The following is a 12,843-nucleotide window of genomic DNA, read 5'->3' as shown; positions in this document are numbered from 1 at the left end:
CAACCTCACTCAACATGAGGTCCTCAACGGAACTGCATCTACATGGAGTAAAGTATGCAGTGGAGTATCCAAAGGTTCTATTCTATTCCCAGTACTCTTCAACATCTTCATCAATGATTAGAGAGCATAGATGGGGAACTCATCAATTTTTCAGATGACAACAAACTGGTAGGAATAGCCAAAACTCCAGAATATAGGCTCAAGATACAGAAAGTTCTTGACAGACTTGAACATTGGGTGCTATCTAACAAAATTAAGTTCAATGGTGAAAAAAGTAAGGTTCTACATTGAAGCAAGAAAAACAAATTTCACAGGTACAATATATTTGGTACCTTGCTCAATAGTAGTAACTGTGAGAGAGATCTTGGAGTTCTAGTGGACAACCATTTAAATAGGAGCCAGCTGTGTGCAGCAGCTGCCAAAAAAGCCAACACAGTTCTAGGCTACATAAACAGAGGGATAGACTCAAGGTCACATGAAGTGTTAATACCACTTGGTAAGGCCACACTTGGAATATGGCATTCAGTTTTCATCATGAAGATGTAAAAAGACGCCAGAAACGGTGCAGGGAAGAGCAACAAAGATGAGTTGGGGACTGGAGTCTAAAACATATGAAGAATGGTTTCAGGAAATGGGTATGTCTAGTTTAATGAAAAGAAGAACTAGGGGAGACCTGATAGCAGTGTTCCAATATCTCAGGGGTTGCCACAAAGAAGAGGGAGTCAAACTATTCTCTGTTATTCTATTCTATTCCTCCAAATATTTAGGTATTTATTTACTTATTTTATTTGTATTATTATTATTATACAATTGTATCACAGCGGCCAGTTGTTTCGCTGGATGTGGCATTATTATTATTTGGTATTATTATTGTTATTATTGTTATTATTATTATTATTATTACTATTATTATTATTTATATATAACTCAAGGCAGAGAAAATATCTAACATACCCTACTGCTATGATAGTATATGATATAATATACTATGATGTGATAGCATATAATAGATATTATAGCAGTGTTCTGATATCTAAAGAAGAGGGCATAAATCTATTCTCCAAAGCACTTGAAGGCAGTACAAGAAGCGATGAGTGGAAACTAATCAAGGAGAGAAGCAACTTGGAACTTAGAAGAAATTTCCTGACAGTTAGAACAATTAATCAATGGAACAGCTTGCCTCCAGACTCCAATAGGAAGTTTCTTGAAAAGAGACTGGATAACCGCTTGTCTGAAGTGCTGTAGGTGTAAGGGCAACTTCCTTGGCCCTTCCAACTCTGTTATTCTGTTAGTCCTATTATCCTCACAACACAGAGGTAGATTCCTACCAGTTCGCATCTATTTGGTAGAACCGGTTCGTCAAATCTACCGAACCGGTTAGAAGAGGTTCCACAGTGGACCCGGAAAGCAGGCCATACCTACAGACGAGGTTCCAAACATTTTTGAAACCCACCACTGTCACAACAGCAAGAAAGTGAACTGATACTCAAAGGAAAGAAAAATTATGGTTGCTGCCTGTGACTGTCACAATTTCCATGGCTCTGTTTCAGTAGGCTGTGTGTTGCGCCATTGAATCCTTGTCTTCATGTGTAATGTCACACAAGGACACTTGAACGTCTTCTTTGAAACCTTCATCTCTCCCTTACCAAATTATAGTATGCAACATACCATATTTCTTGAGTACTGGTTCTATTATTGATGGTTGTCCCAAAGGTAATTTTTTCAAAAGGCGACTGAACTGGACATAGAAACTCTCTAAACATTCACATTTCAAAGACCCAGACCTATCCCAAAGAAATATCCCCCTGATACCATGTTAAATACATCTTCATAAAACATAATTCCCTTTTTACTACATTTATGAAGTCATTTCTAAATAGAAAATATAAAAAGCATGAAAATGGCAATGTCCCATTCTCTAAGGAGATAAATTTACTGGGACTAAGAAGGCAGGCCTTCTTCATGGTGGCTCCCACATCTGGAATATCATCCCTTCAGAAATTAGACTGTCCCCCACTTTGACACTCTTATGTAAAGTACTAAAGGCCTGGTTTTGCCAGCGGCCTAGGGAATCGTGGATGGGATGGAGCACATCAAATGACTTATTTGATTGTGTGTTGTCATTGGGGGGGGGGGGTGTGTATTATTTTTTTATTTTTGTTCGTATATTGTTTTATTGCTTATAAGCTGCCTAGAGTCACTGTGAGCAAGTAGGCAAGCATTTAGATTTGCTTCATAAATAAGTAAACTGCATACATTGGAAAAGATTTAATTCAATATCTCAAATATTCTGACACGACAACTGGATTCTCAACATCTTGCTATCTTGGGGAGTTGAAAGACAGAAGGTGTGTAATTAAATAATATTGGAGAATGATTACAAATACTGCCAAGGTGGCGCAGTGGTTAAAATGCAGCACTGCAGGCTACTGCTAGATCAGCAGGTCAGCGGTTCAAATCTCACCGGCTCAGGGTTGACTCAGCCTTCCATCCTTCCGAGGTGGGTAAAATGAGGACCCAGATTGTTGGGGGCAATATGCTGACTCTCTGTAAACCGCTTAGAGAGGCCTTTCAGGCCTATGAAGCGGTATATAAGTCCACTGCTATTGCTACTGCAGCAGGAGCATTTATTTTCCAATTGGCCACTATAATAAATCTTGGTGACTAGGATAATTTCTCCATTGTCAGAATTAATGACTTCTATATATCTCCAATAGATAGCAAACAATCCTTCTCTTTTTTTGTGTGAGCAATTTCTCAAAGCCAGAAAAATTAGATGATGTGCTATTTTCTCTTTTTGAGTTGCTCCCTGCGGTTGAGGTCAGGCCGCAAAATAATGATGTAGCATTTTGGGAGGAATATGCATCCCAGTAATGCAGCGCTGGAGGCCAAGATGGAGAAGACCTCCACGGCTACCATGAATTTTCCTTTTGTGCTCAGATAGGCTGGAAAGAAGGAGATCCACACACTGCAAAAGGCCAACATGCTGAAGGTGATGAACTTGGCTTCGTTAAAGCTGTCAGGTAATGTACGGGCAAAGAAAGCCACAATAAAGCTAGCGATGGCCAAGATACCCATGTAGCCCAAGACACAATAGAAGAAGAAAGCTGACCCCTCATTGCACTGTAAAATCATTTCTTCGGGCTGTGAATGCTTGTCCAACTCAGGGAATGGAGGTGATGTTGACCACCAAAGAATGCAAAGACATACTTGGAATAGAGAACAGGAAAGGACAGTACAAAAAGCCAATCTATTCCCCACCCATTTTCTCATCTGAGATCCTGGGTTAGTGGCCATGAAGGCTACAACCACAGTGATGGTTTTGACCAGGACACAAGAAATGGCCACTGAGAAGGTGATGCCAAACATTGATTGTCGGAGAAGGCAGGTCACTTTGCCAGGCTGGCTGAGGAAAAGCAAAGAGGAGAGAAAACAGAGCAGAAGAGAGACAAGGAGGGTGTAGGTGAGGGTTCTGTTGTTGGCTTTGACAATGGGAGTGTCCTTGTACTTAATAAAGGTTCCAAGTACCCAAGAGGTCAAGAAGAAGAAACCAAGGGCTGCTGAGGCTAAACCAATTCCTAAGGTTTCTTCAAAAGTTAGAAAGACCAGCAGTTTCAGGATACATCCATTCTTATCTTTATTTGGGTAATGATCTTCTGAACATTGAAAACAGTCATCCATATCTGAAAGGAAAGTCAAGGAAAGCTTTTATACATTCCATATTTCTGAAAATGATATTCTTTATGGGTGCTAAGCATTATCCCGCTCACATTTTTTTTAATTGGCTACCAGTTGGATCATGTTTCTATGGAAATGCAGTTTTTCCATCATTGTATCAGCTGGGACCAGCATAAAAGTAGTACAATGGGAAGGGCAATTATTCTATGAAATGCAGTCCTGTCTAGCACTTCAAAATTAGTAAAATTTAGACCATTTTGACTTTTCCCATTTTTCCAAAACAAAGAGAAGTAATCTGTGAGGTTGGATGTAAGAGCTCAGGTCTTATTGGGCAACCTTGGAATTGAGAATGACAGATTGCGATTCACAAGTATAGAAGTGAATATTCACCTTGAAGAACTCACAAAACTATTTGCTACATTAAAGTAGTGTATTACAGTTTCCTTAGGAGTATCTAATGACAACTGGAATGTCTAACCTACCCGTTTGATTTGAAATCTTTCCTTCTGGGCAAGGAACACAGTCGTAGCAACAGAATTGCTTTCCTTCCAAGCTTTTCTTGCAATATCCAGGGCAGCAGGGATCATTACACAGAGAAATTGGAATAACCTGGTGATAAACATAAATTCCTAAAGGATTAGTCCTGGTGTATGTACAAAGTACAGGTTTCCCTGTCCAGTCATATCCGACTGTAAGGCACAATGCTCATCTCTGTTTCCTTGGCTGAGGGAGCCAGCACTGTCTGAAGTTATTTTCCATGGTCATGTGGTCAACATATATGCAAAAGGAACACTGTTACCTTCCCACCAAAGTGGTACCTATGAATCTACTCACATTTGCATGCTTTTGAATTCCTAGATGAGAAGGAGCTGAGGAAAGAAAAGGAGCTCACCCTAGTGCATAACATGCAGGTGTCAAACCTGGGCTGTCAGCTTTACAGCTGACAAGCTCAGTGGATTTAACCATTGAGCCAAGACATATGTGTACTAGCCAATAAAATGTTGACATTATAAAGGATGTGCAAATCACGTGTTTGGAGAATGGCAGAGAGAATAAAGAAATATATGTGATTACAACTCCTGTGATTTCAAATGGAAATGTAACCCAAATGTGAATACCTATCTTTTAAATTGTAATGTCACTTTGATGAAAGCTTGATCATTGACAATATTTGCACAGAATATGCCCTTTCAAAATGAGAGAGAAAATTAGATTTCTAAAGAGATTATGTTCAATATTGGATCAAAATGGATCAGGGAAGAGTTGATTAAATGAGTCCATACCTGGCTGAAACCTGGATGCCAGACAATCACCTCTTCATCAATGATTAATTCCTTGGCATTTGAAATTTGAGGATCCAACTTTCCAACTCTAACTCTTTGAAAGGATCTGTTTGGAAAAGTGATCAAGTTGGTGATGTCGAATCCACCTGTTGCTTCCCCTTTCTCATTCAGGAATACTCTCTCCCCAGCTGAATTGTTAAAAGAAATTCCTTGAAGAAATGAATGGAGCTACTTGAAAGAGAATGAAAAGGAGAGAGAGAGACATAGAGATAGACAGAGACAGAGAGACAGAGATAGAGAAAATGAGTGAATTGGAAAGATAATAATAATAAAGTGGCCAACATATTTAACTTTCGCTTACTCATTCTTCCCGTTGCTTTAACAAATATCAAATAAGTTCAATTAAAATATAAATAATTTATATTTCAGAGTAAGACACAGGTCTGTTTTAGTATTAATGTAATGTTATTTCTTGGAAGGTGGGGACCAAAACAATAGCAGTTAACAAATTAAAACCAAAGCAAGGTATTGATATTATGCAATTTGATTCAGATATGATTTATATTCACCTTTTAAACAACTAGGCAATCAAATGTGAACCATATCTAAACTCATCATACATTGTTTGTTTTTCATTAGTTCAAAGATTCTTCACATCATGAGACCTCACAAATTTCCTTTAGCCAGATTTTATCATCTTACACTCAATTGTTGAGACAGAGAGAGTGTAAAGTACCCTAACAATGCCTGCTTCATAATAAGCGACCCAATATTGTAATACAAAAAACAGTGATTTATTAACAGCTTCATTAGGCATTCTTCATTAGGCATTTCTTATTTGCAACCATCTTTTTTTTGCTTTCTTTATCTGCTTTTGAACTTTGCCCTTGTTACTGTCCTCCCGTCATAAATCATGTTATCTAATAGCTTTATTCATTTCAACCCAGCTACTTTAATCTGAGATCTGGCTCGCTGCCACTCTGCATGGAATGTCAACACAGAGAGTTGACAGAGAGAGTGGGGGTGGGGGAGAGAGAGGGATGGAAAGAGAAAGAAGGATATAGATATTGAGAGAAAAAAGAGAGAAGGATGGAGAGAGAGATTGAGAGAAAGAGAGAGATGGGTGGGGAGATGGAGAGAATGAGAGAGAGAGAAGGATGGAGAGAGAGAAAGAAAGAGAGAGAGAAGGATGGAGGAGAGAATGAGAGAGAAAAGGATGGAGAGAGAGAAGGATGGAGAGAGAGGGAGAGAATGAGAGAGAGAGAAGGATGGAGAGAGAAGAATGGAGAGAGAGATATTGAGAGAGAGAAGGATGGAGAGAGAGAAAGAAGGAGATAGAGAGAGAAAAGGATGGAGAGAGTGAGAGAGAAAAAGATGGAGAGAGAGAGAGAAGGTTGAGAGAGAAGGATGGAGAAAAAGAGAGAGATGGGTGGAGAGAGGAAGAGAGAGAATGAGAAATTGAGAGAAAGATGGATGGAGAGAGAGAAGGAAGGAGATAGAGAGATTGAGAGAAAGAGAGAGAAATGGATGGAGAGAGGAAGAGAGCGAATGAGAAGAATGAGAGAGGAAGATGGAAAGAGAGAGTATAATGGAGAGAGAGTAGGAAAGAGAGAAGGATCAAGGGAGAGAATGAGAGAGAAAAGGATGGAGAGAGAGAGAAGGATGGAGTGAGGGAGAAGGATGGAGAGAGAGAAGGATGGAGAGAGAGAGAGATGGATGGATAGAGGCAGAGGGAGAACGAGAGAGAGAACGATGGATGGAGAGAGAGAAGGATGGAGAGAATGAGAGAGAAAGATGGAGAGAGAAGGACTGAGAGAGGATGGAGGGAAAGAGAGAATGAGAAAATGAGAGAAAGATGGATGGAGAGAGAGAAGGAAAGGGGGAGAGATTGAGAGAGAGAAAGAGAGAGATGGATGGAGAGAGGAAGAGAGACAATGAGAGAATGAGTGAGAGTGAGAGGAAGATGGAAAGAGAGAGAAAGATGGAGAGAGAAGGATTGAAAGAGAAGGATGGAGAGAAAGAGAGAAAGATGGATGTAGAGAGGGAGAGAGAGAATGAGAGAAAGATGGATGGAGAGAAAGAAGGAGGGAAGGAGAGAGAGCGATTGAGAGAAAGTGAGAGAGAAATAGATGGAGAGAGGAAGAGAGAGAATGAGAGAATGAGAGAGAGGAAGATGGAAAGAGAGAGAAGGATGGATAGATATCTGCATCCCAACTTTGAAATGTTCATGAGCCAAGGGCAAGTTTATTGGAGAACTGGCTGAGGATAATTTTGGACAGCAATAGCACTTAGACTCACATACTGCTTCACAGGGCTTTGCAACTCTCTCTAAGCAGTTTGAAGAGTCAGCATTTGTGCCCAACAACCTGGCTCCTCATTTTACGGAACTCAGAAGGATGGAAGGCTGAGTCAACCTTGAGCCAGTGAGCATTGAACTGCCAAACTGCTGGCAACCGGCAGCCAGTACAAGTAGCCTGCAGTACTTTCTCTAACCACTGCGCCACCATGGTTTATTCACAAGCTAATAAGAAAAGTGAAGTGTCCTACATTTCAGAATATTAGGGGGGGGGGGCACAAAAAGAAGAAAGAGTGCCTTCAGATACAATGCAATTAAATTCTTCTTGGAATCCAGATGGATAAATCCACAAGATAGGCCAATTCTATGTGGAAGTGAAAAGTTATTTATAAAACAAAAATTGATGCATACAGTACATTCCCTTGGCTATACTGAAATTAGTAAAGACACGGTTTAACTTTGTACTCTTATTTTATAAACCTAATAGCTTTGTTGCCTCAGTCTCTCTCAGTCTCTCTATTGAGTTGTAGCCATAAAGATAAAGGTTCCTCTCACACATATGTGCTAGTCATTCCCGACACTACAGGGGGATGCTCATTTCTGTTTCAAAGCCGAAGAGCCAGCGCTGTCTCCGTAGTCATGACTAATGCCAAAGGTGCACGGAAAATGGTTACCTTTCCCCAAAAGGTGGTTCCTATTTTTCTACTTGCATTTTTACATGCTTCCAAAGTGTTAGGTTGGCAGAAGCTGGGACAAGTCATTGGAACTCCCTCCATTAACGCGGCGCTCAGGTTTCAAACTGCCGAACTGCTGACCTTTCTGATCCACAAGCTCAGAGTCTTAGCCACTGAGCCACCATGTCTGTGGCCATAGGACAAGGTAAATAAGCTATGATGACTGAAATACAAGAGAGATGTAGCATGAAAAAATTACCTGCCAAGGCTGCAGATTTGGAAATTCAACACTTTGAACCTCCCTTGGTTGGGATTTTGAGCTCATGGCCTCGTGCAAAGAATGTGCCACGGCATAAACAGCATTGTAGATGCTGTAGCTTTGGCCAGTCATCTGCAACTCAAACAGAGGACCAGGTAGATTCTCCAACTTCTCTTCTCCAGTACAGGTTTCAGTAATCATAGGTGAAGACAATTCTCTATTTGGAAATGAACAATTGAACAATTGCCCCCAAACCTCTTGAAGAAATCCATCTTTGTGGGTTGAAGGTTTGATAACTTGAAGAAATTCTTTGAAGCCTTGAACTTCTCTGGAATGCACAGTAAAGGAAAGAGCCCCATGGAACATCAGGAGGTCCCATCTCCTTTGGATTCCCAACAGGATGAAATCAATCGGATTCATCAGGATCCAAACCTTCCTCAATAACGCACTCTCTTTATTTTCAGGATCCCATAGAAATATGATCGTTCTGAGCCACACTATTGTGGTTGACTCTCCGTGGACAAGAAAAACATTAGCTTTTTGATCCATCAATTTATTAGAAATAACTGAGATTGAATTTAACAATTCTGGCATGTGATCCAAGTCGAGATATTGTGGAATTTTTTGTGTGAAAGCTAAACACACTCCATTCTGTGAAAGCAACAGCTGCAGTTTCTGCAAAAACCGCTCTTCCTTATTTTCGAAAGCAAAGAGTCCAATCCACGTCCATCCAAAATGGAGAAGAAGTTGTATAAGTCCAGTGTACTGATGCTCCTCTTTGGGGACCATGCAATAAAGTGGAAATAACTCAGTAATCTGAAAATCTTCTTGGGCAAAGGAACCATAAATCAACTAAACGAACGGAAAAGAGAAATTCATTATTCATGAAAATCATGGGGAAAATATGAAGAAGACTGCGGGATAGAAACTCAATGAAGCTCTCCCTACATTGACCATTTGTCCAATTTTATGTAGATTATGACATTTTCTGGAAAAGAGAAGCAAGAAAAATTCCTTGATGATATATTTTCTCATCTGAAATATAACTAGATTACAATCACACTCACTTTCCTAATATAGAGGTACAGTATGTTCATCCCCTTAGAACATCTGGAAACTTGCTAACCATCTGAGTTTTTGAGCTCTTCTCAGCCTAAGGAAAGGACTCTTAAGAACTAGCCTTACTGGATTACCTTCTTCCCTTATTTGTAGCAGATAAAATAAAATAATTATACGTGGAAGACTATGCCCATGAGTTTTTGGAGAAGTAGAATTAATCATCTCTTCATTTACTACAATTATTATAGACATCTTCAAAAGTACCAGGTAGCCCCAATACTTCAACAATTTCCATCCAAATCAGTTGAGTTATAAATTCAATTCTTATTTTCAGACCCAACCAAGACGTAGCAAGTAGAGTTGTCACCTGTTTTCAGGTAGCTTGGTGGAATCTGGAGCTGAGTTGAGGATAGCAGTGAAAATGCTGATAGCTTTGATTTCAGGAAGTGGCTGAAAAGAGATCCTCGCTAAAACCACAAGACATGATAGCAGCGTTCCAATATTTGGGATACTCCTACAAAGACAGGGGGGCTCACTCTATTTTCCAAAGCGCCAAAATGCAACATGAGAAACCATGGATGGAAACTAACCAAGGAAAGAAGCAACCTAGAACTAGGAAGAAATTTCCTAACGGTGAAAACAATTAACCAATAGAACAACTTGTCTTCAGATGTTGTGGGTGCTCCATCACTGGAGGCTTTCAAAAAGAGACTGGACAGTAATTTGCCTGAAATGGTATAGGGTCTGTTGCTCGGAGAGGGGGTTGGAATAGAGGACCTCTAATGACTCTTCCAACTCAATAATTCTATCTCCTATGTGATAGCCAGCCTTCTCTATCCTCTTCACACAGCTCCATATCTCACCACAGATAGTGGTCAATGCAAATCGTCAGGTTGCTTTCTCTAGTAAGATTAATTTTGTACTGTAATTTGTGATTTAAATTTAAATTAATAAAGGGTTTAGATTTTCTTGACTGATTTTTTGAGCCAACATCTTGAGTTGTGGGAACTGCAGAAGGGATGGGAAAAAAAGAGAGCCAAATTCTGAAGTCCTGCAGAATGGCATGGCAAAATACTAATCTACAGCACTAGTCCTTCAAAAATGGCTAAGAAAAACACTAAATCACTTTCATCCTACACCAAGCAAATTGTAGCAAGAGTTGTGACCTATTGCTGATTTACAGTCAAAATATAAGTATGATTGTAATAAAAGATTTTGATTTAATTGGATTGGCTTGAGCCAGTCTATTGAGTTGTGGGAAAAACAGACAAGTGGTGATAAAAGTGTATTTAATTGAATTCCTACTGAAAGGAATGGCAAGCAACTAGTATATACTATTAATTACAAACTTCTTTTCTCTCTCACTCCACCCCAAACTACCTGTGGAACTTTGTAGATATGTACAGTTTCGGCCATAAAGGATGATGTCTCAGGACCTAGACCTCCAATGATGGCCATGAGATTCCTCTGGCTATCACATTTGTAGTTTGGGAGAAATTCCCGGGATTTGAAAAGCAGGTCCAGAGTGGTACGATAGGTCATCCTTGGGTTGTTGTAACTGTCATAGATTTGGAACCCGAGAGTGTTGTTAGGTAAGATCTGGGAGTCCTCATTGATCTCCTTCACAGCAAAGGCCAAGGCGAGGACGTGCTGGTAGAATTTGGTGATTATGCTGCAAATAGTTTAAACACCCCTATTAAACAATATAAGTTGACAATTCTATTATGGTGAAAGCATTGATATATGAGTAACAACCATTTCTGTCTTTGGTGTAAGTGAGAAGATGAGAGTCTTTGTAAAACACTCAATAATTTCTATAGTTTTCAACTACAGCATTTCCATGATTTGCAACAAAAATGTATAGAACAAAGTTGTGATTTTTGTTTCAATCATGTATTTCTATTATGTATTCTACAAAATAGAATACAGCCAGCAAGTATTACTCTTTTAATATATGTAAGCAATGCAAGGAGTGACTGCATAGACTGGATAATTATACTCACTAAATGTTCTCTGACAGAAAATGTTTACAAGATGTTCTATAGATGGCATTTAGATCCTAAAAAATTGGCTTCTATTTATTCAAGTTTACAACCCAAATGTTGGAGATGTGGTTCTCTTGATGCTATATACTTCCACATATGGTGGACTTGCCAAAAGGTTAAGGCATTTTGGATAAAAATATGGTGGATTATACAAAATATTCTTTAAAAAAAGGATAAAGTTTACTCCTCAGTTATTCTTGTTAGGTATAATTACTGACTGTACAGCGATAGAGGTTAACCTGATTTTGCATTTAATAAAGGCAGCAAGACTGTTGGTGGTGCAATACTGGAAGAAGGAAGATTTGCCTAGAACCCAAGAATGGACATTGAAAGTCACAAATTTAGCTGAGATGGCTAAAATATCTGCATATCTTAAAGACCATTCAAATGAGAGATATAAACGAGACTGGAAAAAAATGGATCGATTATATTCAAAATAAATATGGGACTAAGAAATACCAGATAGCCTATGTTTAAGATTAGGAATGATTTAAATTGTCTAAAGTTAGCTTAGCAAGGAGGAGCTAAGTTCAACGCAAAGATGTTATTAACTTCTTACTTTTATTTTTTATCAATATATCTTAGACTGTGGTTGTTAAATATCTATGCCATGTACGGGTTCTGGGAAGTCGGAAGGAGGTAGGTTGTGGGGGCTCGGGGGGAGGGTGGGGGGGAAGTATATTAGGCTTGATTTTAAAGCAATATGATTGCACATATATATTGTCCTCTCTTATAACATGATATTGTCTATGTAATAATTTACATGTGATTATATGTTATGGAAATGGTTAATAAAAATTTTATTTATTAAAAAAAATGTTCTCCAAAAATGTTCTCCAAAAGACTTTTTGCCCCTTAACTTCATGCATTTAGTGAATAAGACTTTAATACAATGAGAAGAAAATGATTTGTTTTCCCACAATCAAATATGTTTGAAAGACAAGAGCAAGACAAGCAAGAGTAAGTTTATATAAAAACCTTGCATTTCTTCTCAAAGAACTATTAGTCAAAAAAAGAATTTTGGCAGATCTAACTCAGTTTAGAAAATGAATGGAAAGAAAAATAGAACAGAGCAGAACACAACAAAACATAAATGTTTATTGGCCAAGTGTGACTGGACACAAAATTAATTTGTCTCTGGTTCCTAAAAAAAGTGTTCATAAAAGAAAAAAAAATGCATTCATCATGAATCATAAGCTACAACTCTTAGTGATAGACATAGGTTACCAATAAGCAAATCATCCTAAGAAATAGCTAAAACAATATAAAACAATCCTTACAGTGGTAAATAAAAACGTTTTAGAGAAGGATGTTTTGTAAATTCAATTCCAAAAACGTTGTGAATTATCTGAGATACCATCCCACCTATGATGAGGTCACCAGGCTGGTACCACTCATGGGGAACAGGGAAAATATTGCTCGCAGGGCAGCTCAGTATAACTGCTTTCTGCACCAAGAGAATCAGAAGGAACAACATCTTCAGGCATTTGTCATAGGGAAAATATTTGTGTCTCCTGTCCATAAGGAAGTTTGTATTTCAGTGGTTCAT

General features: G+C 38.8%; 1 protein-coding gene across 1 annotated transcript; it reads right to left on the bottom strand.

The window, feature by feature from the left end:
- Positions 1–2,784: 2,784 nt before the first annotated feature.
- On the bottom strand, positions 2,785–8,979 carry LOC148046850 (vomeronasal type-2 receptor 26-like). The gene is made up of 4 exons (XM_087712106.1): positions 8,191–8,979; positions 4,962–5,189; positions 4,161–4,287; positions 2,785–3,683 (listed from the first exon to the last, which is right to left on the bottom strand). The coding sequence occupies exons 1-4, from the start codon at positions 8,977–8,979 to the stop codon at positions 2,785–2,787; spliced, it is 2,043 nt and encodes a 680-aa protein (XP_087568232.1).
- Positions 8,980–12,843: the final 3,864 nt, after the last annotated feature.

The sequence above is a fragment of the Thamnophis sirtalis genome, unplaced genomic scaffold (assembly GCF_051295495.1).
Source record: "Thamnophis sirtalis isolate CommonGarterSnake01/CBP01778 unplaced genomic scaffold, rThaSir2_p1.2 scaffold_4, whole genome shotgun sequence".
Taxonomy (NCBI): domain Eukaryota; kingdom Metazoa; phylum Chordata; class Lepidosauria; order Squamata; family Natricidae; genus Thamnophis; species Thamnophis sirtalis.
The sequence above is the reverse complement of the archived record's forward strand: the minus strand, read 5'-3'. Positions and strand labels throughout refer to the sequence as shown.